This window comes from Xyrauchen texanus, chromosome 40 (genome assembly GCF_025860055.1).
Source record: "Xyrauchen texanus isolate HMW12.3.18 chromosome 40, RBS_HiC_50CHRs, whole genome shotgun sequence".
Taxonomy (NCBI): Eukaryota; Metazoa; Chordata; class Actinopteri; order Cypriniformes; family Catostomidae; genus Xyrauchen; species Xyrauchen texanus.
The window spans coordinates 37,285,472-37,312,264 of record NC_068315.1 but is presented as its reverse complement, the minus strand read 5'-3'; the positions used below and the strand labels follow the sequence as shown (position 1 = coordinate 37,312,264).

At 46.5% G+C, this 26,793-nt stretch overlaps 1 protein-coding gene across 1 annotated transcript in view; it reads right to left on the bottom strand.

The window, feature by feature from the left end:
- Window positions 1-26,793, bottom strand: part of LOC127633550 (glutamate receptor ionotropic, delta-1-like) — a 772,099-nt gene that overhangs the window by 153,295 nt on the left and 592,011 nt on the right. Inside the window, exon 5 of the mRNA XM_052112731.1 lies at window positions 5,438-5,491. Within this exon, the coding sequence (XP_051968691.1) occupies window positions 5,438-5,491 (54 nt within the window). The remainder of the gene's footprint in view (window positions 1-5,437; window positions 5,492-26,793) is intronic.

Here is a 26,793-nt window from a genome sequence, read left to right as displayed (position 1 = left end):
TTGAAGAAGAGCAATACTAATGCTAGAAAATTACTGAATGCCCCTTTAAGCCCTCATGTTGCCTTTGTTCCTGGTTGAGTTTTGTGTGAATGTAACAACATTTTAAGGTTTGGTTCTTGATATCTTGTTTTTACTGTCATAGTCCCAGTCATGGTGACATCTGGTTTAGTTGTAGTAAATGTTTCTTGTTGTGATTTATAGTTTTCTTTTGATACTTTCATGTTTTGGATTTATCGTTTTGCACATTTGATTAAACAAACTGCACTTGGGTTCACAATCATCTCATTATTGTCATTGTGCTGCTCCTGCTTGCTCTGCCTGCCTCAACATGTAGACAGTGATACAGTTCACTAGGAATACAGCTATTATGTTCTAATCATTGTGGACCTTTATGCCTAAACTCAATGAACAACCCTATCAGGGGAAAAAACAGAAAATTAAATGGCAATGATTTTTCAAGCATACGGGACATTTAATACACATGCAATTTGTCCGAGCAGTTTCTAGAGGGTTGGGTATAATAACAAAAGAATGGGTTATTTAAAAAAAAATATACAATGGCTGAGTGAATTAAAGAAATGCTTTTGAAAAGGAGAAGAAATTAAAGGAAGAATAAGGATTGAACCCGTCTGAGGGTAAAACGTTTCACGCAGTGACATTGTTCAACAAGAATGAACTTCCTCATAAGCAACTTCATCTAACATGCAGTAACTACGCATTTTGTCTCTGGAATATAATCTGTCCTGTGACAGACAGGTTTGGCTCAAATATGCTTAGATTACGAGAAAACAGAGTGACATGATTTTCTAATCCACATTTAACTGGACAATCAGAACACTCTAAAGTGAACACTCATGCGATATACAGTGAAAACATGCAACCCAAAAGTGAAATTCTGTCATCATTTACTGACACTCTGTTGTTCCATACCTGTATGACAAATTTTCCTCATAATTCATAGTGATCACACCATTCAAGCTCAATGAAGCAGTAATATTTTCACAAAATAAAAATAAATCTACTTTTGTGTTCCACTGTTGTGTTCGGAGCAACATGACAGTGAATTAATAATGACAGAAATGTAATTGTTGTGTGGACTTCTTTAAAGGATGCTTGGGTGGAACATGGATTTATTTGTATATTGTATATTTATTTGTTTATTACTTAAATAGAAACAGTTAATTTATGTTATCATTCAAAGACCATTTTTTTAAGTGTGGCCCACAGAATTATCTCCAGAAACAAATGTATATGCATAGATTTATATCAAAGACAGCATTTGACCAGACTGTAGCTTTATTATTTCACTTTGTTGTGGAATGACATTTTAAAGGAGAGTGAATAAATGAAATGGCCAATTTAAAGCACGTACATGTATAAATGTACAAACATGCTCACGATGCACTGACTGCTGCACTGGAAACAAATTAGAACAAAAATGTAATAACTAATCGTGGCAATTTGCAAGTGAGATATCATTCTGTGACAGCTTGCAAAGTTAAGATGGCAGATACATTGTAAATAAATGAGGTTAAACAGTACTGTTACTGGAATATTCATCATCAAAGATGCTGTTCAGTCATTATTTATGGTGCACTCGTGCATGCTGAAAAGATTCACAGGTAGATCCAAAAATGAAGCAAGAGACTGACATATAAAGCTGTATGTTTTTTTTTTTTATATCTGTACTTGTGCAAGAATAGAAACAGCTTTTACCCATTTGAATGTATGTTGTCTCATTTGCCCCATGTGACTTCTGATTATAGAATATATGTTTACACTAAAAGCGTACTAGTGTTCAGTGTGCACTGATGGGTTTGAGATGCTCCCCGTCATAACAGCGTGATGTCTGCAGAATCTGGGGAGAGAGAACTGAACCGAGAGTCTGGATTATGAAAGGACTGAGAAATCTAAACTGCTCTACATTACACAAATGAGGATCAGTTTTCTCCCAATTTGACCAAAGTTGAGCTAAACCATCAGTCGCAGGACAGATCGTCGTTGAAGTGAGCAGAATCTAGTCAAAACGTTTTTTTTTTCTCTTTGTAGGCCTGTATTATAATTGATTTCTCTGAAAAATGTAAACACTGCATCATAATCTTGACCAACCGTTTCTGAGATTGTGGTGTTCCCCCATTCAAGCAGAAAGGACTTTAAATGGCCTCCCGAGAGTGTTCCAAAGATGGCCGACAGTGGATTGACTTGCTAGAAAGACTTTGATGTGACTCTGTAGTGCTTTGGAAACTGAGGTTTGTTTGAGCAACTCATTCACTACATTGTGAATATCACATTATCACACTTGTTGTTATTCTGCCTTAATATTCCTTGTGTTCCACCAAAGAAAGAAAGTCAACTAAACCTTCAACAGTTTCACATCATCTTTCTGGAGTCAAAAGCTAAAACAAAAGCTGTGCTTTACTCGTGTGCCACAATATTGTTATTTTTGGAATATATATTATATTTATAACTACTTAATTATACCTTTTCATAATTATTTAATTCTTATATAATGAACTATTGTTATTTTAGGGGCTTTTTCAGCAAAAATGTATATATGTGAATGATTGTGATTAATGCGTTAATTAATTGCCATACCATGTAATTCATTTGATTAATAATTTAATATTGAGTGACAGCCATAAAAAATACATTTGATGGAGCAACATCATTTGTGTAAAAATAACATTAGAAGAAGGTTATTTTGATTGAATTCATTAGAAAAAAGTGTCGAGAGTGCCTTTCAACACACGCTTAAAGTGATATCAGTGAAGATATGGGGGTGAAATTTGTCAAATTATGCAAATACTTTTGAGACATCAAAGCGGTTTTCTGAGTAACAAATTGAGAAAATGCATTTTCATAATAACCACTTCAGAAAAGAGTGCCGCATTTCTTGTTCATTTCAAACAGCTCAAGTATTCTATAAACAAAGGAATCTTTACTGTGATTGGATGAGTCAGTGTGGACCACTTTGAACAATCTTCATATCAAATCTATTCACCCAACTTAACAAAAACAATGTGTTTTATAGGGGCCTTTATTGGACAGTTTTTGAAAAATGACTGAAAAATAAGTATTTGGTCTCAGGCACTTTTTCTTTCAGTGATTCTGATTAGCTACATATTATATTTGCAACATGTTCAAAGTTATTATATATTAGAGTAATCTATCTCAAAATCAAACTTTTGACATAACACACAATGATCTCATGGAACAGGAATATTTTACAGTGTAAAGTGACAAACAGGTGTTTTGGGGGAACGTGTTTTGGGGTTGCTATTTGGGGGAACATAAATGTAAAATTACCTTTAGCCTTGTTGTACTTAAACACCATCAGTCTTTCTGATCATTTCGTTAAAAACAACCAGCTCAGACTACACTGCTCCTGCAATTCCAGCCAGATCTCATGAACTTTGTGACAGTGGCAACATTTTTGCAAACCAAAATTGCGAGCCATATTGCACATATGCTATAACGTTAACCTAAACCTAACCGATAGTGTTTTAAAATGCAAATTAGACATGAACATTTTCTGAAGCAATCCCATCATTTTGTTTCGTTTTCACTTTGAGCATCCTTGGCAGGGCTCGAGCCTCCATGTCCGTGTCCAAAGTCCAACACGTGAGCCGTGGAAGCTAATCACATTGTAATAAGCCTGTAAATATAGGTGGGCCTGCAATACAAGCATTTGTTTTAAATAATGCGTTAAAGTAAAAATGTTTAGATGTCATAGCATAGCAGAGTTACAGTGTGAAAAATGACTTGTGATTTGTGTGAAAGTGAATAAAACACACAGTTGTTGCACAGCCTGGTGTTCATTTCACCAGAAAACTGTGTTGAAACATAGAACGTGGCTAGTACAACTCAGTTTGCAAAGATGTATAGTAACGTTCTAAAACATTCAATTCTCAGATTGCTTTGCCTCCTAACTTTATTACCGTCATGCTTTAGATTCAATTGTGTTATTGAGGACACGGTGAGTATTCTTTATGGGGCTCTGTCATTCGTTCATGATAAACATGCAGACATTCAAGAACTGTGAATGGATCTGAATGTCATAAACTTTATTGGGTTCTTCATTGTCTATGCTCACAGATTCACGCAGAGTTACCCAAAGAAAATGCATTTACGTGTGATCCATTGAACACCATCTGCCCTTGTGTACTATTTGAATATGCATCAAAGATGATTAGTGATTGTTTTGTGGTGGTTCTAATGGCAGAGGAGTCATCTGCTATATTTGAAGGCTCTGCTCATGTACCGATCAGGACACCGTGTCTGGGTGGGTCCAATGAAACGCCATCGTTTCATCACAGCTGATGAGGAGAGACTTTTCATGTACTCTTCTAACTATCACACACAATTCCTGCACAGAGTTTTATTAGTGTGTGTTAAACGTCCAGGTGTTATGATATATTCCATCATTCACAATAGTATTTTAATGACTTTAATGAGTATATAATGACTATATGAGCGACTTCTCACTCTGTGCAAGACAGCATGCCTCAATAAATGATGAAGCTAGTAGGTCATAACCGTTGAGACTGAAAGCTCATCACACATCGTTAGATCACAATTAATTTTTATGTCCTCAGATAAACTTTTGTTCAAAGTTAGAGCACAGGTCGCATTTAAAACCTAAAGATAATCATTTTTAAGGCATGATTTTAATCGCATAATTCATTTAGACAATGTGTGTTGTGAAAAGTGCTATACAAATAAAAATGACTTTTTTTAGGCAATGACCAGTTGAATCAGTGATCAAAGCTTGACTCACTGATTAGAAGTTGCTTAAGATAAATGCATCTGCCAAATGCATAAATGTAATTAATAAATGAATTCATAGAAGATTCATTATAGAGGAGCGATGGTGGCATAGTGGGCTAAAGCACATAACTGGTCATCAGAAGGTTGCTGGTTTGATCCCCACAGCCACCACCATTGTGTCCTTGAGCAAGGCACTTAACTCCAGGTTGCTCCGGGGGGATTGTCCCTGTAATAAGTGCACTGTAAGTCGCTTTGGATAAAAGCGTCTGCCTAATGCATAAATGTAAACGTAAATATTTCATTTATAATCTTATTCAATTCAATAGCAGTGTAAAGCACCTCAGTTTAAAGCTTAAAAAGTATCATAAAACTTGTGTGTCATATTTCCAGTCTTCTGAAGTCATATGGAAGGTTTTACTGAGGAACGAGGCGAAATGCAATCTTTTTTTTTTTTGTGCAATCTTGACATCCTTTGCACATTCATAAGTGCTATGACAGAAGTCGAAAACTTCACCTATTGTGTGTTGCATAAAAATAAATGTTAAATGGGTTTGGATCAAAGTGAGGGTAGGTAAATGATGGCAGAATATACATTTTTGGGTGAACTATTCCTTTGAGGCAGAAAATAATCATGAGAACATGAAATAAGATAAAAGAACTGTTCCTTTACCTCATTCACAAACACCCAGTGACTGTCTTTGGAGGCCAGGTTAGTCTCCACAGCCTGTAGAGAGATGAAGAGAAGACAAATCAATGTGAGCTGTTAATGGTCAGAGTGAATGAGTTATCTGGCATTACAGAGTCCATTTTAAACTGCAAAAACACCCAGATGAACAAATGACCTGACTTTTACTAGACTAATCAGTGTGCACTGTTGCAATATGAAATTGACCCTTCAGGAGCAATAATGTTAAGTCTTATCGAGGACTTATTTGTTGTAATGATGGCCCTTTCTCGAAATTGAGTGAGCTCACGAATGAAAAGCACAATGAAATGTTAACCATATTTCCTACTGGAACAGGAATTTGGGGCAGAACATATCGAAGAGCTTATGATGCATTCCAAATGAAGTCGGAGGTGGAAATATCTGAGTTGAAATTCCTACCTCAATGCATTCCAGTCAAATCAAACCAAATCAAATCACTACCATGTACACAAGTGCAACAGTAGGTAAAAGTCTTGTGTGCCGTTCCGAGGAACATAGCAGTCATGACAGTGACGAGACATACCAATTACAATAAACAACATATTTACACAACACAATTTACATATCAAATGTACACATACATACACAACACGATAATTATATACAATGTACAGTAAACAATACACACAATATAGAATTCACATACAATAAAAATAAAAAATAAAAAGTATATATAAAAATACCTATCTATATATATATATATATGCTGTAGTTCTATTGTGGAGAATATAATTATGACAGTCCAGTGTGAGATAATAGATTAATAAAGTGCAGTGCTGATTATTGATTGTGAGAGATCAAGTGTTCAGAAGTTGCTTGGGGGAAGAAACTGTCATGTAGTCAGCTGGTGCAGGTCCTGATGCTGCGATACCGCCTACCTGATCATGAGCAGCCCATGAGTCGGGTGGCTGGAGTCTCTGATGATCCTCTGAGCTTTTTTCACACACCGCCTGTTATAGATGTCCTGAAGGGAGGGAAGCTCACCTCCGATGATGTTTCTGGCAGTTCGCACCACCCTTTGCGGTTGTGGGCGGTGCAATTGCCATACCAGGCAGTGATGCAGCCAGTCAGGATGCTCTCTACAGTACTGGTGTAGAACCGTGTGAGGATGTGGTGATTCATTCCAAACTTTCTCAGCCGTCTCATGAAGAAGAGGCGCTGGTGAGCCTTCTTCACAATGGCCTCAGTTTGGACGGACCATGTGAGTTCCTCAGTACTGTGGACACCGAGGAACTTGAAACTGCTGACTCTCTCCACCGGTGCTCCATTAATGGTGATGGGGGTATGTTCTCAGTCTTTCCTCCTGAAGTCCACTACAAGCTCCTTGGTCTTCCTGACGTTGAGGGAGAGGTTGTACTCCTGACACCAGCGTGTCAGAGTGTGCACCTCCTCTCTATAGGCTGTTTCATCATTGTCAGTGATCAGACCTACCACTGACGTATTGTCAGCAAACTTAATGATGGCACTGGAGCTATGTGTTGCCACACAGTCATGTGTGTATAGGGAATACAGGAGTGGGCTGAGAACACAGCCATGCGGGGCTGCAGTGATGAGGAGATGTTACTGCCCATTCTAACCACCTGATGTCTGCCTGACAGGAAATCCAGGATCCAGCTGCACAGCGAGCTGTTTAAGCCCAGAGCCCAGAGTTTTGCATCAAGCTTGGAGGGCACCATGGTGTTGAATGCTGAGCTGTAGTCTACAAACAGCATTCTCACATATGTGTTCCTTTTTTCCAGGTGGGAGAGAGCAGTGTGTATTGTAATGTGCAATGGCATCATCAGTGGAGCAGTTGTTGCGGTAGGAAAACTGCAATGGGTCCAGAGAGGAGGGCAGCACAGAGCAGATGTGATCTCTGGTTAGTCTCTCAAAGCATTTGCTGATGATAGGGGTCAGAGCAGCAGGACACCAGTCATTTAAAGTGATTCTTGATTGCTTTTGTACAGGCACAATGGTGGACGGAATGCGGACTGGACCCGCGGCTTTACAGATGTTCACCCGTCGGAAGGATCGGGTTACATCCACAACAGAGAAGGAGAGTGAACCATCCTCTGTAGCATCAGCCATGAATGCTCTCTCCGTGAGGGTGGTGTTATTTTCCTCGAAACGAGCATAAAATGTATTAAGCTCATCCGGGAGAGAGGCAGCGGTGTTCACGGCGGAGTTTTTATTCCATTTGTAGTCCGTGATGATGTTAATTCCCTGCCACATACTTCTAGAATCGGTAGTGTTGAACTGTCCTTCAATTTTGTGCCTGTACTGGCATTTGGCTGCTCTGATAGTGTTACGGAGGGCATAACTGGCTTGTTTATGCTCCTCCGCGTTCCCGGAATTAAAAGCGGAGGTCAGTGCATTAAGTGCCATTCGAACATCGCCGTTAATCCATGGTTTCTGGTTGGGGTAGATCTGTATTGTTTTGGTTGGAACACAGATGTGATCTCTGATTAGTCTCTCAAAGCATTTGCTGATGATAGGGGTCAGAGCAGCAGGACACCAGTCATTTAAAGTGATTCTTGATTGCTTTTGTACAGGCACAATGGTGGATGGAATGCCGTCTGGACCCGCGGCTTTACAGATGTTCACCCGTCGGAAGGATCGGGTTACATCCACAACAGAGAAGGAGAGTGAACCATCCTCTGTAGCATCAGCCACGAATGCTCTCTCTGTGAGGGTGGTGTTATTTTCCTCGAAACGAGCATAAAATATATTAAGCTCATCCGGGAGAGAGGCAGCGGTGTTCACGGCGGAGTTTTTAGTCCATTTGTAGTCTGTGATGATGTTAATTCCCTGCCACATACTTCTAGAATCGGTAGTGTTGAACTGTCCTTCAATTTTGTGTCTGTACTGGCATTTGGCTGCTCTGATAGTGTTACGGAGGGCATAACTGGCTTGTTTATGCTCCTCCGCGTTCCCGGAATTAAAAGCGGAGGTCAGTGCATTAAGTGCCATGTGAACATCGCCGTTAATCCATGGTTTCTGGTTGGGGTAGATCTGTATTGTTTTGGTTGGAACACAGATGTGATCTCTGATTAGTCTCTCAAAGCATTTGCTGATGATAGGGGTCAGAGCAGCAGGACACCAGTCATTTAAAGTGATTCTTGATTGCTTTTGTACAGGCACAATGGTGGATGGAATGCCGTCTGGACCCGCGGCTTTACAGATGTTCACCCGTCGGAAGGATCGGGTTACATCCACAACAGAGAAGGAGAGTGAACCATCCTCTGTAGCATCAGCCACGAATGCTCTCTCTGTGAGGGTGGTGTTATTTTCCTCGAAACGAGCATAAAATATATTAAGCTCATCCGGGAGAGAGGCAGCGGTGTTCACGGCGGAGTTTTTATTCCATTTGTAGTCCGTGATGATGTTAATTCCCTGCCACATACTTCTAGAATCGGTAGTGTTGAACTGTCCTTCAATTTTGTGTCTGTACTGGCATTTGGCTGCTCTGATAGTGTTACGGAGGGCATAACTGGCTTGTTTATGCTCCTCCGCGTTCCCGGAATTAAAAGCGGAGGTCAGTGCATTAAGTGCCATGTGAACATCGCCGTTAATCCATGGTTTCTGGTTGGGGTAGATCTGTATTGTTTTGGTTGGAACAACGTCCTCTACGTACTTCCTGATGAAACATGTTATGTAGAGGACGTTGTTCCAACCAAAACAATACAGATCTGTCGTCATCAGCGGCAGACCGGATCATCTCCCAGTCCGCGTGATCAAAACAGCCTTGTAGCATAGAGTCTGATTGGTCCGACCAGCACTGGATCGTTCTGAGGGTGGGTGCATCCTGTTTCAGTTTCTGCCTGTAATCGGACAGAAGCAGAACGGAAGAGTGGTCCGATTTGCCAAATGGTGGGCGGGGGAGGGATTTGTAGCCATCCCGGAAAGTAGAATAGCAATGGTCCAAAACGCGGTCCCCTCGTGTGTTGAATGTTGGTGGTATTTTGGTGTGATTGTTTTAAAATTGGCTTTGTTAAAGTCCTCAGGAACAATGAACGTGGCCTCAGGATGCGCGGTTTCCTGCTCACTTATGCTCCCATACAGTTCCATGAGTGCCCGGTCTGTGTGGGCTTGTGGGGGGATGTACACAGCTGTGATAATGACTGCTGTGAATTCTCTCGGTAGCCAGAATGGTCGACACAGAAGCATGAGATATTCCAGATCAGGAGAGCAGAAAGACTTGATAAAATGTACGTTCCTCTGATCACACCAGGATTTGTTGATCATAAAACATATACAAATTTTCTATCGGTTTGAGGTCAGGGCTTTTTGATGGCCACTCCAATACCTTGACTTTGTTGTCCTTAAGCATTTTGCCAAAACTTTGGAAGTATGCTTGGAATCGTTGTCTATTGGGAAGGCCCATTTGTGAACGACCTTTAACTTCCTTGCTGATGTCTTCAGATGTTGCTTCAATATATCCACATAATTTTCCTTCATGATGTCATGTATTTTGTGAAGTGCACCAGTCCCTCCTGCAGTAAAGCACCCCCACAACATGATGCTGCCACCCCATGCTTCAGGGTTGGGATGGTGTTCTTCAGATTTCAAGCCTTTTTCCTCCAAACATAACAATGGTCATTATATCCAACCAGTAAAATTTTTGTTTAAAAACAGTTAACATTTCTCCAAAAAGTAAGATCTTTGTCCCCATGTGCACTTGCAAACTGTAGTTTGGCTTTTTAAGGTGGTTTTGGAGCAGTGGCTCCTTGCTTGCTGAGCAGCCTTTCAGATTATGTCGATATAGGACTCGCTTTACTGTGGATATAGATACTTGTCTAATTGTTTCCTCCAGCATCTTCACAAGGTCCTTGCCTGTTGTTCTGGGATCGATTTTCAGTTTTCACACCAAACTACATTTATCTCTAGGAGACAGAATGCGTCTCCTTCCTAAGCGGTATGATGGATGTGTGGTCACATGGTGTTTAAACGTACATTTACATTTACATTACATTTATGCATTTGGCAGACGCTTTAATCCAAAGCGACTTACAGTGCACTTATTACAGGGACAATTCCCTCGGAGCAACCTGGAGTTAAGTGCCTTGCTCAAGGACACAATGGTGGTGACTGTGGTGCTCGAACCAGCATCCTTCTGATTACCAGATTACCAGTTATGTGCTTTAGACCACTACACCAACACCACTCCACTTGTGTACAATTGTTTATATAGATGAACGTGGTACCTTAAGGCATTTTGGAAATTGCTCCCAAGGATGAACCAGACTTGTGGAGGTGCACTTTTTTTCTGAGGTCTTGGCTGATTTCTTTGGATTTTCCCATGATGTCAATTAAAGAGGCACTGAGTTTGAAGGTATGCCTTAAAATACATCCACAGGTACACCTCCAATTCAGTACACCTCCTATAATAAGCTAATTATCTTATGGAGTTTTGTGTTCCTTGCCTCAGTCGCCTTCGGCTTGCTCACCGGGGTTATAAATACAATGAATAATTAATGACTTATTTTTAAACACAATTCACAATCGTATTTTATCAAACTACACAATGATGACTCGTATACTTTATAGACATTAAGTTGTATCTTCTGTTAATGTCTGATCTTTAGTAAAGCTGCTTTGAAATTATTTGTGTTGTGAAAAGCGCTATACAAATAAAAATGACTTGACTAATTATCAAAAGGCTTGACACTTTCTGGAATTTTCCAAGCTGCTTAAAAGGCACAGTTCTGACCCACTGGAATTGTGTTATAGTCAATTAAAAGTGAAACAATCTTTCTGTAACAATTGTTGGAAAAATTACTCATGTCATGCACAAAGTAGATGTCCTAAACGACTGTCCAAAAGTATAGTTTGCTAATATTACATCTGTGGAGTAGTTAAAAAAAATAGTTTTAATGACTTCAAATTTAGTCTATGTTAACTCTTGTCTTCAAATGTATTTCCAAGTCGGATGTGGGAAACTTCAGAGTTCTGAGTTGTCTGAAACACACCATTAGCCTTTAGGTTACATTGTTGCCATGAACTACAATGTTTAAAGCAGAAGGGACTTTTCCATTCTGGAGAGCATTTGATTGAACATTTTAAAAACACCTGTGAGTACAAGATGTGTCAGAAATATATTTGGTGCATTTGGGGACTGTGAATTTTAAATGTGTAAACTGCTGAAAATGTAGCTGATAGGCTTTTAGGAGTACACTAGCATAGATGTTAGCCTCAGAGCTAACAGACAATATTCATAGACAAGTTCCCAACCAGAACATTGTCTCACATTATAGTTTATGCTGCCTAATATGACCACCTTTAGGCCAAATCTTGAGGCAGAATAACATATATCCATTATTTACTTTATCCTCTGTCAAGTTTACAATCAGGGTGGAAAATTCACTTTTTTTTCAGTCACAGCGGCTGTTAAATGCAGAATTTTACCAACTCAATATTTTTTTTTACTAGCCTTTATGTACAATACAAGAATTAATAATAATAAAAATAATAAACTAAAGTTGTAATAAAGAATACTAAAAGAATATCAATAAAACAATGAATGAGAACATAGCAAAAGCAACATTCCCCTTCTGTCGCTCTCTCCACGTTGTGTCGGAGAAGCGACACTAGGGGTCTCTCTTGAGCGCCGATATTCACCTCTGATCTATTGAAAAGGGCCAATGGGAGTTGGCAGTCAGTATTTGCATACCCCGCCCCCTTGAAACCCCCCGCCTCCCCGGCACGCTTGCTGTTTTCCGTCCGGGCTCGGGATGAGCATGCTCTCCAATGGGTTATGTTTTCAGCCTGAGAACATAGCTGCAGCAGCGTTGCGATCTCTGCTTTCTTGTGAGGAAGAAAGCCACTTCAGCCGCCCTCCGCTCCTCGCCTCCTTCCTACGGGATTGACGCAGGCGCCACGAGCGACGAAGATGATCCTGGGATAATGGCGGGCTGCGTTTCGCCGGGTAAAAACCTCTCGAAACCCCCCGCCCCCCCCTGCACGCTTGCTTGCTCCCCTCACGAGCTCGGGATAAGCGCGGTCCGCCTAACGGCCAGCCGCGCGGTCCCTGGAGCTCCCGGACATTGGATGACGACATCACCGCTGCATCGGAGAGCGTCACAGCGGCATCGGATGCGGATAACTGGCCTGGGCCGCCACCTACGGGTCTGCTTGCCCAGTCTGAGCCTGACGCACGGAGATCCGCTATGCTTCCCCGGGCTTGATGATTCACGGGCTGGTGCGCCGCCCACAGCCGCACCCCCCCCCGTTCCTTCCCGGACATGCACGACGAGCTGAGCGAGCCAAGCTGAGCGAGCTCCTCAACTCTCACTACCCTCGGCGGTAGAACGGTCCCAGACCGCTCCCCCCCTGCATGCCATGGCCCCTCCCTGCAAGTCCACCGGGCCAAGGCACTTCAAGATTTGCACTTGGGTAGTCCTGTTCTTGACGTGCTGCAGGAACTGCACTCGGACAGGCGATGTCCACCCTCGTGGTCCAGAAACATAACAAATGGACTGGATCTGGTCGTAGTACAGGAGGTAGACAAAGCACGCTTTCTCAAAACTCTCCAGTCTCCCAGCTCCATTCGGCGACACCACCTGATGACTCCACCCAGCAGTCCTCTGTGGTGAAGAAACAGACGGAGGCCAGGTCACACGCCCTGCCCGCGCCAAGAACCTGCCGCCAGGGGCCATGCCCTGTCTGCTCGCCGAGGGCGTCCTCCTGCGGCTTTCAAGGAAGAAAGGAAGTGGTGCTCCGCCTCATCTAAGCGAGAGCGGGCCTAGCTCTCAGCCCCGCGTTGAGCTCCCCGCAGAAAGAGGACGCCCCCTCGTCTCACGGACCCCCTCGAGGACCCGGAAGGGTCCCAGGCGCTCCTGAGACGACCGACCCAGAGACCGAGACGTTAGCTCCAGAGGTGGTAAGACCTCTCCATTCCCTGGTGGAGGGCCGGGAGGAGAATCCTTTGTTTTTACATTTTCCACATTCTCAATAATAGAGCTATTTCCTTTGCCTCTGGGTCACCTGGCCCGCAAATGCCATTCTCACGGCAATCTGCTTTCAGATTACGACAGTCCCGGTACACCGGACGCAGTGATCCCGCCTTCCGCCTGCCCACGACTGTCCCCCGGCCGGCCGGTTCAGACGAGTCCAGAGGACGCCAGCATCAGACCTCCTCAGTCACGCACCCGCCCCTGCCGGGTGCGCGGAGCAAGGTAAGTGCTTTGAGTCTATTCTCAGCACCTCAGCCTCAGGCCGCAATGAAGCTGCCCGACGCTGCATTACCTGTTCCTCCCCGCTGCGAGGCCCCGCCGGGTACGTCCAAAATACTCGTCCCTTTGGTGCCCCTAGCGTAGAGCTGGGAAGCGTGGCTTTCGCTTCCCAACGCATCACGCTGGCTGCACCGGACCATTTGACTCGGTTACGCAATTCAGTTTCACTGAATCACGACCCTCTTAGCCAAGGGCGCGGTAGAGCCCGTCCCTCCAACCGAAATGAGGAAGGGTTTCTACAGCCCTTACTTCATTGTACCCAAGAAAGGCAGCGGCTTACGACCAATCCTGGACTTGCGAGTTTTCAATCGGGCCTTGTTAAAACTCCCGTTCAAAATGCTCACGCAGAGAAATATTCTGGCTGGCGTTCAGCATCTAGATTGGTTCGCAGCGGTAGACCTGAAGGACGCGTACTTCCACGTCTCAATTCTGCCACGACACCGACCCTTCTTACGGTTCGCGCTTGATGGCCAAGCTGCTCCAGTACAAAGTCCTCCCCTTCAGCCTGTCTCTGTCCCTCGCGTCTTACTGAAAGTCGCAGAGGCGGCCCTTGCCCCGCTACGAGTAGCCGGCATCCGCATTTCTCAACTACCTCGATGACTGGCTCATCCTAGCACACTCTCGAGAGTTACTATGCACACACAGAGACCAGGTGCTCCGGCACCTCAGCCGCTTGAGGCTTCAGGTCAACTGGGAAAAGAGCAAGCTCACTCCGGTTCAGAGCATCTCTTTTCTCGGGTTGGAGTTAGACTCAGTCTCAATGACAGCACGTCTCACGAGCGAGCATGCTCAGTCGGTGCTGGACTGCCTCGCTTCCTTCAAGCCAGGCACAGTGGTCCCTCTAAAACATTTCCAGAGGCTCCTGGGGCATATGGCGTCCTCCGCGGCGGTCGCGCTGCTGGGGTTGATGCATGTGAGACCACTCCAGCACTGGCTCCAGACTCGAGTCCCGAGACAAGCATGGCACCACGGCACACATCGGGTAAGAATCACCCCCGCCTGCCTCAAAACACTCCGACCCTGGACAGACCTCTGCTTTCTACGGGCAGGAGTGCCCCTGCAGCAGGTGTCCCGACGCATCCTGGTCACAACCGACGCCTCCCGGTCCGGGTGGGGTGCCGTGTGCAGCGGGCACGCAGCAGCGGGCCGTTGGAAAGGGGCCCCGCTGCGTTGGCACATCAATTGCCTGGAGTTGCTGACCGTCCTTCTTTCTCTCAGGAAGTTCCTCCCGTTAGTTCGGGACAAACATGTCCTGGTGAGATCGGACAGCACCACAGTGGGGGTGTACATCAATCGCCAAGGCGGCGTACGCTCCCACCACATGTCACAACTCGCCCGCCGTCTCCTCCTATGGAGCCAGCAGCGACTCAAGTCGCTGTGCGCCACTCACATCCCCGGCAAGCTCAACGTCGTAGCGGACGCGCTATCACAACAACGCCTGCCCGGCGGGGAGTGGAGGCTTTACCCCCAGTCGGTCCAGCTGATTTGGGAACGGTTCGGCAAGGCCCAGGTAGACCTGTTTGCCTCCCAGGAAACCTCCCACTGCCCACTCTGGTACACCCTAACAGAGGCTCCCCTCGGGACAGACAGCTGGCACACAGCTGGCCCTCGGGCCGCGCAAGTACGCATTTCCCCCAGTGAGCCTTCTTGCACCGGTACTGTGCAAGGTCAGGGAGGACGAGGAGCAAGTCACGTTAGTGGCCCCCTACTGGCCCACTCGGACTTGGTTCTCGGAACTCAGGCTTCTCGCGACAGCTCCTCCCTTGCGAATTCCCCTGAGAAACGACCTCCTCTCTCAGGGACGGGGCACGCTCTGGCACCTGCGCCCAGACCTCTGGAACCTCCACATCTGGTCCCTGGATGGGACGCGGAAGAGCTAGTCGGCTTACCGGCGACCGTTGTGAATACAATCAACCAAGCCAGAGCCCCTTCTACCAGGCACCTTCACCCCCTAAATTGGCGCTTGTTCGCAGATTGGTGTTCTTCCCGAACTGAAGACCCGCAGAGATGCGCTATCAAGTCAGTGCTCCTGTTCCTACAGGAGAGGCTGGACAGGAGGCTGTCCCCGTCCACCCTCAAGGTGTATGTTGCCGCCATTGCCGCCCACCATGATCCTGTAGACGGCAAGTCTTTGGACAAGCACGACCTGATCCTCAGGTTCCTGAGAGGCGCCCGGAGGTTGAATCCCTCCCGGCCAGGCCTAGTTCCCTCCTGGGATCTCTCGGTAGTCTTGGCAGGACTCCAGAGACCTCCCTTCGAGCCGCTTGAATCAATTGGACTCAGGGCCCTCTCTCTTAAGACGGCCCTGCTGATCGCGCTCGCCTCCATCAAGAGGGTCGGGGACCTGCAAGCGTTCTCTGTCAGCGACACTTGCCTGGAGTTCGGTCCGGCAGATACGTCTGTGATCCTAAGACCGCGACCGGGCTATGTGCCCAAGGTTCCTACCACACCATTCCGAGATCAGGTAGTGAACCTGCAAGCGCTGCCCCGGGAGGAGGCAGACCCAGCCCCTTGCTGTGTCCAGTGCGCGCCCTGCGCATTTACCTGGACCGCACACACAGCACCAGAAAGCGCTCTGAGCAGATCTTTTTCTGCTTTGGGGGACGGCAGAAAGGGAATGCCGTCTCCAAACAGAGGCTCGCCCACTGGGTTGTCGACGCCATCACACTGGCTTATCACACTGGCTTATCACACCCAGGCCGTGCCCCTACCCTTGCGGGTCCGAGCTCACTCAACAAGGGGTGTTGCGTCCTCGTGGGCACTGGCAAGGGCACCTCCCTAGCAGACATCTGTAGAGCCGCGGGTTGGGCAACACCCAACACCTTCGCGAGGTTTTACAACCTCCGCGTTGAGTCGGTGGCATCTCGTGTTTTCTCAGGTCCGAGCCCGTAGAACTCGGTAACACGTAGACCGACCGGCCGGGTGGATCGCTTGCGCCCAGCGCCCTTTTCCTGACGTCAAGGTAAAGTAGTGCGCCTTCTTCCCAGGGCGCCCCACTCCGAGTTGAACATTAGAACTCGCCGACCCAAGCCACTGCGGGTAACCTGATGGCCACCCCGTACTGGTATAGGGGCTCCACAGGTAAAATAAGGCGGCCTCTGGTTCGGACTCCCCCTGTGTGTAATTCCACGGTTCTGTCCCCTTACGAGCGGACCCCCGTGTCTCCCTTAGGCAGTTACAGCTGCCCCGGTCGCCGAGCTGTAGCAACTCCCCCTTTCGAGGCTGGATCTACCACCGCACCATACTTTCCACACGAGCCCTAAGACGGCCGTTTGACGTGTCTACCACTTTTCCTCCCCAAGAAAAAGGGCAGGCGTGGTCTCCGCAGGGTCTGGGTAAGACAATATGCGTGTAAGGGCCCCGGCCGTGATTGCTCTATGCTAGAAACATAGAGAGAAAAGAGGCCCAGCCAGGCTGGCCCGTTCCCATGTTGGCAAACATCGCCTTGTTCCCCTCCCGGGGTAACTAGAAGGATTCCGATGTTCTTATGGGGCATTGGGGAAGGGTACGTGCAGCCAGGTACAGACGATGCGCGGCACTGGATGAAATCCCTGCCCGCCTCTGTATCAGCGGTTCACATACACGGTTCAGCGCATGGCAAGATTGGAATGGGTCCCCTAGTGTCGCTTCTCCGACACAACGTGGAGAGAGCGACAGAAGGGGAACGTTTGGTTACGTATGTAACCTCCGTTCCCCGAAGGAGGGAACGACACGTTGTGTCTTTCCTCCGCCATGTCGCTGAACCGAGCCACTGTTGTGGCCTGACCATTTCCGGCTCCTCAGAAAAATCCTGAATGAACTCCCGTATTTGCCCCGCTTAAATACCCGTATGTCCGGGGGCGGGGTATGCAAATACTGACTGCCAGCTCCAATTGGCCCTTTTCAATAGATCAGAGGTGAATATCGGCGCTCAAGAGAGACCCCTAGTGTCGCTTCTCCGACACAACGTGTCGTTCCCTCCCTCGGGGAACGGAGGTTACATACGTAACCAAACGTTACAACTAGCGTTATCACTAATTTCCAATAATGTACCATTAATGTTCATTTACTATTTAATGTTAAATACTCTGCATGCAATACAAATAATTTCATTTTTCATGTAAATTAAATTAGGGTAACACTTTAAAAGGTAAAATTTGTTAATATTATTTAAGAATATTAGTTAACATAATCTATGAATGAACAATACTTTTACAGCATTTATTAATCTTAATGTTAATTTCAACATATACCAAAACATTTTTAAATCAAAAGTTGAATTTATTAACATTATTTAATGCACTATGAACTAACATGAACTAACAATAAATAATTGTATTTTTATAAACTAACTTTATCAAAGATTAAAAATGCTTTAAAAATGTATTGTTAATTGCTTGTTGATGATACCTAATGCATTAACTAATGTTAACTGATGGAACCTTATTGTAAAGTGTTACCGAAATGACTCAAATAGCATAACCATGGTGTTCTACTGTTGTAATTATTCAAAATGAATGTCAGCAGACATCCAGTGTAAGAAATTATGTGTTCAGCATCTCAAAGGTGACTCGTTGCATTTGACCTCCATCCCTGTGGGTCGAATCATTATTCCATGCTGCGTGTCACAAATGCATAATGGGACATTTCAATATATTACCAAAGGCCATGAGCTACACCATGACATTTCAGTTTGACAGAGATGGGCAGTTGGTGTTCTATCTGTTCATGTATGTGCAAGCTGTTCGCCGCCATCAACTACACATTTGAAAACGTCCACTGTGTCAGCTGATCACACGTGATCTCACTTCAGTCAAACACACATTTTGTCAGCCATCGGTGTCTTTCTGCTGATTTAACATTGATCTTTATGTAGATCTGGACTAAAGGCCAGCCATTTTAAAGCTGAAAAGTATATTTTCTGTGCCAGTAGCATCACCAAATGGAATTGCAAAAATAATCACAAGATGCCACACATATACACATTACAGCATTACTGTACATTGGCCAACTGCAATATACTGTAATTAGTAAGGGCTAATATGTAATATAAACCAAGACAGGTTGCAATAACGACTGGTCAACAGCTCATTATCCCACTTATTACACAGCTACTTACCAAATAAATACATTAATGGACATGAAATATTGATTTGCACAGAAATTATGTTATTATGTTAGAAGGAAAGAATTGTGAAGTCTCTAGAATTCGCCCTCTGGTCTGCATCAGAATTCTGTTGGTGTTATTTATTTTGTTGCAAATAAGATCATCTGACTGCTCATTATCTCCGTCTATTATTACAAGACTACTTGTCAAATAAATAAATAGATTTAATCCTTGTAGACATTGCAGTTTTGATACGAGAATTAGGAAAGATGACTTGCAATACCCGGATGACCGGTCTGATATCACTTTATCTGTGGATGTGCTCTCATTATTCTGAAATATTAGACCACTTAATGGAGCAATTGACCAATCAGAATGGAGTATTCCAGAAAGCTGTGTAATAATTAAATGCGGTAAATGCATGAGTAAGATGTTCTACACAAAGTGGAGTGAAAAATTATCATACAGGAAATCGAAATGCTTCTGAAAATTCATGTACCCTGAAATCAACCCCATTCTGCTGAATTACTAACAAGCACATCCACCATCAAACGTTATTGCGTCTATGTGGAGCGGAGGCCGGGTTGGAATATCTCGCGCCCGGTCTCCAATCGGCCTGATGAGGCGCGCGAGGGATAAAGGCGGCCGGTGACGATGGTTCGAGAGAGAGAGAATTACGGGCATGTCCGTCTAGTGTGTTTTTGTTTATGTTTGTGCTTTTGGTTTAAGTTTGCTTTAAATTATGATTTATGTTGACAAGCCGGTTCTCACCTCCTCCTTGCCCATCCTTAACTGTGTTACATTCTATTAAAGGATGAACATGTTGCCCTCTAATGCAAACAACCTCTGAGACACAGGTTCTGGTCCCACAAGAATTTGTGTTCATGTAATCAATGATGAGCGCATTATATCTGTAAAATGACCTTTTTAGGTTCAGGGATGAGGGTCGAATTAATAATAAAAATAATTAAAAAAAAACTTTAAAGAATTGTTGCCGAATTCACAGTGTGATCAGTCTATATAACTGGTAATAATACTGGTTTAATGTGCTGTAACTCTAAACTGACCCTAAAAACAAAAGGGAAATGATGGACACCTAACTCTAACCCAAAATCTGATTGGTTGATATGAATGTTGCTCCAAGACCAACAAGGATGTTGATCCAAACATTGTAATTACGTTTCACTGTTGGGTACGTTCTATACACGTAAGTCAAAGGGAGATTTACAAACTTAATCTTAAGTTTATTAAGAAGTATGATGTTTATCAAAAACAGACAGCATATCTAACACTGAAACGTTTGAACAGTGCCTGTACATTAACGGGCTGAATTATTGGCAGAACTTTTATATCTGTATGGTTAATGGTTTAGAACAAACACTAACCAGAATGTTTGAGGAATATCAACACAATGCTGCCCGCAAACACAGCAACTATCCAGTGAAGAGAATTGTGCTGCATGTTGTTCTCTGAAGCACATGTAAATGGATATAAATTACTTGTTTGACTGTATTTATGTAAAGTATGGTGCTCTCTCAGAAACTTCAGACTTGCTCTCATTTGCAGACAGCTGTCTCGTCTTTATCGTGTATTTTCTTTTGTGTATTTGGTGCGTGTGACAGCAAAGAATATATTACTTTCAATTAAAGCTGCTTTAGTACAGGCATCCTGTCACTACATCACCCTTGATAAATGCAGTTATGAAATTATGGTAATGTAGTGAGCATTTATGAACAATTGCTAAATTCAGTCTTTATGAATTGCAAAATGCTAAATTCAGTTATGGCACAACACAGGTTATCATATAAAATATATATAAATATAAATGTAAATAATTAAAGCTGTATTTATATAAAATGTGATTTTATTTGTGAAATTCATACCAATGCTCCTAAGATTGAAATAAATCTAATACAAAACATTTTTCATGTTAAATAATACACTTTTTTTTAAAACACAATTTTTACGCAATTTTCACTTAAAACATGGATTTTTGCTACTTGTTGAATTTATTTGATAAAAATGAGCTAGTGTAACACAACTCTTGAAAATGTTTCCACAACTTTTTTCATTGTGTGCCGTGAAATCCCTTTAAATTTGTAAAAAATATAAATACAAATAAAATAATAATAAAAAATTAATAATATAGGAAGTTCACGTAACCCTTGTGCAAACTTTAAGACAACTTTGTCTTTTTTATTTATACATATTTTGTTTTAGAACATTATGGCTGTGTTAATGCCAACGGCATGAATGTTGCCAAAGGAGTGTATTTTGGGGGGAATTTTGATATTTCAACCTCAGTTCCTGTAATACACCTATAACACACTGTGTACACAAACAGTTACACTCAAGACCTTCAGGACAAAAATGTCCACATTGAAATATTTGATCCCAGTGCCATTAAAGCATAAAATCATGAATTCTATGATGATTATGTTTTTATTTCGGAGCCCTGGCTTCAAAATGTAAATGTTTTATATTTTCCACCAGATGGCGCCATTTTTCTCATGTTTATCCTATGGAGCAAATACTAGCGTTTCCCCTATTCTCTGTTAACTGTATTATAGAGACCTGCAGGACAACTGAATACATGGTGCAGCTAGAGGGCCTAGGTATCTCAGCGAGAATTGACGCTGACTACTACCCCATGGAGTCACGAGTTTGAATCCAGGGTGTGCTGATTGACTCCAGTCAGGTCTCCTAAGCTGCCTAATTGGCCCAGTTGCTAGGGAGGTTAGAGTCACAAGAGGTACCTCCTCGTGATCGAGGTTAGTGGTTCTCGCTCTCTGTGGGGTGCGTAGTAAGTTGTGTGTGGATGCCACAGAGAGTAGGATGAAGCCACCACACACGCAACGTCTCCGTGGTAACACCCTCAATAAGCAATTTGATAAGATGCGCAGATTTATGGTCTCAGACATAGAGGCATCTGAGATTTGTCCTCTACCACCCGGATTGAGGTGAGTCACTACGCCACCATGAGGACCTAGAGTGCTTTGGGAATTGGGCATTCGAAACTGGGGAGAAAAAAGGGGGAAAATAATAATATTAAAACGATGAAGCTAATATTGTGTGAGTGTGTGTGTGTTTGTGTGTGTGTAAAAAGAACAGTGGCGCTATATAAACAAACTGGCATTAAAAGGGTTAAAATCCTTTTAAATGAATGAATATTTGGTATGATGGTTCCCCTTCTGTCGCTCTCTCCACGTTGTGTCAGAGAAGCGACACTAGGGGTCTCTCTTGAGTGCGATATTCACCTCTGAACTATGAAAAAAGGCCAATGAGAGTTGGCAACCAGTATTTGCCAGATGAGACTCTGAGAACACCGAAGCCTTCAGGGAAAACAAGAATGAATAATCTGCATCATAGCTATTACAAGCTATTCCATCCATTATGCACATCTGCATTGTTGTTTCTGGGTTATTCTTGCTGTAAAATATTACAAAATATTAAAAGTACACTTTGGTAAAATGAGACCAAGAATGTGGTAAGTATTAGAATATAAAAGATTAGTTCAATAAACTATAGTTTACAAGGTTATTTACAGGAGGTCTTTGTATCTAGTGTTTCCCCTTCTGTCGCTCTCTCCACGTTGTGTCGCAGAAGCGACACTAGGGGTCTCTCTTGAGCACCGATATCCACCTCTGATCTATGAAAAAAGGCCAGTGAGAGTTGGCAGCCAGTATTTGCATGTCCCGCCCCCGGACATACGGGTATTTAAGTGGCGCAAATATGGGAGTTCATTCAGAAAATTTCTTCGGAGCCGATGGTCTATTTGCAGTTTGCTGCGAGTTTACACACCACTACGTTCCTGTTTCCTCTGACGATCTGCATGCTGTTGGATTTGACGGCGCACAACAGCGGCTTTCTCCTACTTGCACGGCATGCATTGTTGCCCCTGAGCGCTTCGACAGCGCAGACACACACACATACTGTGTATTAAAAGAGTTATTTCCCTTAAAAGAGTGAATTTCTCTAAAAGAGCAAAACACAGCGGCGTTGAACATCCTTTTCAGGACGCGTCTTTTTCAAGATGCCCTTCCACCCCTGTGTTGTTCCTGGATGCGGTAGAAGCCTCTTTGCTTCAGACGGCCACAGGCGCTGTCTCGTGTGTTTGGGCCGCGATCACACCGAGGCAGCGTTCGTGGATGGTTCATGTTCTCACTGCGAGAACATGACCATGACCACGTTGCGGTCACCCCAGCTGCACCCCGCATTGTTCCTTCTTCCCACGGGATTGAGGACGATGCGGTTGGCGCTGGGGCGATTTGGGGGTGGCAGCGGGTGCAGTTTCGCCGGGTAGCCCCCCGCGAACCTCCCGTTCCTCGACACGCTCGCTGGTCCCCGTCCACGCCAAGGGCGATAGCGGCTCGCCTCACGGCCTGGCTGTCTATCCTCCCGAGCCCGAAGCAGATGAGCTCGCCGCCGCGATCGGAGAGTGTGATGTCTGATGCCGAGGACTCCCTGGACTGCCGCCTTCAGGCCAGCAGGCCCAGGCTGAGGCCGACGCCAGATGTCTGACATGCTTTCCCAGGCCGCCGTGAGCGTGGGGTTGGATTGGAACCCTCCATCCTCCCCACAGCCTTCACGGTTGGATGACTGGTTCCTGGGGGCAGCGCCGCTCACGGCCACGCATCCCCCGGTCCCGCTTTTCCCGGAGGTGCATGTCGAGCTGACGCCTACGTGGAGAGCCCCGCCTCCGCTCGTCTAGGTGCCACCCGCTCCACTCTCACCACCCTCGACGGCGGAGAGCGCCACGGATACGGGCGATTCCCCAGGTCGATAGGGCAGTTAGCGTACCATCTATGCCCCAGTAGCTCCTACCTCCTGGCGTGGCCGCCCTGTACTCCCATCCAAGCCCTGTAGGACAACATCCTCGCTCACCCCGAAGGCCTACAGTGCGGCTGGACGCGCTGCCTCCGCCCTGCATGCGATGGCCCTCCTGCAAGTCCACCAGGCCAAAGCACTCAGAAACATGCACGGGGTGGACCTGATCCTGATGTGCTGCAGGAACTGCGCTCAGCAACCGACCTCGCCCTGAGAGCGACGAAGGCCACAGCGCAGGCACTCGGACAGGCGATGGTCACCCTAGTGGTCCAGGAACGCCATCTCTGGCTCAACCTGGTCAAGATGCGTGAGGCCGACAAGAACCGCTTCCTAGACGCACCTGTCTCCCAGATTGGCCTTTTTGGCGACACTGTCGAGGACTTCGCCCATATCTCACATCATGCCCCACTGCACACCTGCCGCTACGGGCCCTGCCCCATCTGCTCGCCCCCTGCGGCGAAGAAACCAGCTCCTGCTCCGCCTCAACCCAGGCCCAGCTCTCAGCCCCAGCGTCGAGCACCCCGCAGGTGGCGCATGCCCCCTGTCTCACGAACCCCCTCTAGGACCTGGAAGGCTCCCAAGCGTTCCTGAGACAGTCGACCCAGAGCCGAAGACATTAGCTCCGGAGGTGGTAAGACCGCTCCGTCCCCCGGTGGAGGGCCGGGAGGAGAATCCTTTGTTTTTTTCTGACGGGGGCTGTGGTACCCACATTCTCAATAAAAGAGCTATTTCCTTTGCCTTTGGGTCACCTGGCCTGCAAATGCCGTTCTCACGGCAATCTGCTTTCAGACTACGACAGTCCCGGTACACCGGACGCGGCGATCCCGCCTTCCACCTGCCAACGACTGTCCCCCGGCCGGCCGGTTCAGACGAGTCCAGAGGACGCCAACATCAGACCTCCTCCTCAGTCACGAACCCGCCCGCCGGGCGCTGGAGCAAGGTAAGTTCTTTGAGTCTATTCTCAGCACCTCAGCCTCAGGCCGCAACGGCCGCCCGACGCTGCATTACCTGTTCGGCCCGCTGCGAGGCCCCGCCGGTACGCCCAAAATACTCGTCCCTTTGGTGCCCCTAGCGCAGAGCTGGGAAGCGTGGTTTCGCTTCCCAACGCGTCACGCTGGCTGCACCGGACCATTCGACTCGGTTACGCAATTCAGTTTGCCCGGCTCCGGCCCCCTTCAGGGGCATCCGCTTTTCCGCAGTACACGCCGAGCATGCCAGTTCCCTGCGCATGGAAATCGCGACCCTCTTAGCCAAGGGCGCGGTAGAGCCCGTCCCTCCAACCGAAATGAGGAAGGGATTCTACAGCCCTTACTTCATTGTACCCAAGAATGGCGGCGGCTTACGACCAATCCTGGACCTGCGAGTTTTCAATCGGGCCTTGTTAAAACTCCCGTTCAAAATGCTCACGCAGAGAAATATTCTGGCTGGTGTTCAGCATCTAGATTGGTTCGCAGCGGTAGACCCGAAGGACGCGTACTTCCACGCCTCAATTCTGCCACGACACCCGACCCTTCTACGGTTCGCGCTCGACGGCCAGGCGTTTCAGTACAAAGTCCTCCCCTTCGGCCTGTCTCTGTCCCTTCACGTCTTCACGAAGGTCGCAGAGGCAGCCCTTGCCCCGCTACGAGTAGCCGGCATCCGCATTCTCAACTACCTCGATGACTGGCTCATCCTAGCACACTCTCGAGAGTTATTATGCACACACAGAGACCAGGTGCTCCGCACCTCAGCCGCTTGGGGCTTCAGGTCAACTGAGAAAAGAGCAGGCTCACCCGGTTCAGAGCATCTCTTTTCTCGGGTTGGAGTTAGACTCAGTCTCAATGACAGCACGTCTCACGAGCGAGCGTGCTCAGTCGGTGCTGGACTGCCTCGCCTCCTTCAAGCCAGGCACAGTGGTCCCTCTAAAACTTTTCCAGAGGCTCCTGGGGCATATGGCGCCCTCCTCAGGCGGTCGGCCGCTGGGGTTGATGCATATGAGACCACTCCAGCACTGGCTCCAGACTCGAGTCCCGAGACAAACATGGCACCACGGCACGCATCGGGTAAGGATCACCCCCGCCTGCCTCAAAACACTCCGACCCTGGACAGACCTCTGAATTTTATGGGCAGGAGTGCCCCTGCAGCAGGTGTCCCGACGCGTTCTGGTCACAACCGACGCCTCCCGGTCCGGGTGGGGTGCCGTGTGTAGCGGGCACGCAGCAGCGGGCCGTTGGAAAGGGGCCCCGCTGCGTTGGCACATCAACTGCCTGGAGTTGCTGACCATCCTTCTTGCCCTCAGGAAGTTCCTCCCGTTAGTTCGGGACAAACACGTCCTCGTGAGATCGGACAGCACCACGGTGGTGGTGTACATAAATCGCCAAGGCGGCGTATGCTCCTGCCACGTCACAACTCGCCCGCCGTCTCCTCCTATGGAGCCAGCAGCGACTCAAGTCGCTGCGTGCCACTCACATCCCCAGCAAGCTCAACGTCGTAGCGTACGCGCTATCACGACAACGCCTGCCCGGCGGGGAGTGGAGGCTTCACCCCCAGTCGGTCCATCTGATTTGGGAACGGTTTGGCAAGGCCCAGGTAGACCTGTTCGCCTCCCAGGAAACCTCCCACTGCCCGGTCTGGTATGCCCTAACAGAGGCTCCCCTCAGGACAGACGCGCTGGCACACAGCTGGCCCTCGGGGCTGCGCAAGTACGCATTTCCCCCAGTGAGCCTTCTTGCACCGGTGCTGTGTAAGGTCAGGGAGGACGAGGAGTGAGTCACGCTAGTGGCCCCCTACTGGCCCACTCGGACTTGGTTCTCGGAACTCAGGCTTCTCGCGACAGCTCCTCCCTGGCGAATTCCCCTGAGAAAGGACGTCCTCTCTCAGGGACGGGGCACGCTCTGGCACCCGCGCCCAGACCTCTGGAACCTCCACGTCTGGTCCCTGGACGGGATGCGGAAGAGCTAGCCGGCTTACCGGCAACCATTGTGAATACAATCAACCAAGCCAGAGCCCCCTCTACCAGGCACCTTTACGCCCTAAAGTGGCGCTTGTTCACAGATTGGTGTTCTTCCCGAACTGAAGACCCGCAGAGATGCGCGATCAAGTCAGTGCTCCTGTTCCTACAGGAGAGGCTGGACAGGAGGCTGTCCCCGTCCACCCTCAAGGTGTATGTTGCCGCCATTGCCGCCCACCACGATCCTGTAGACGGCAAGTCTTTGGGT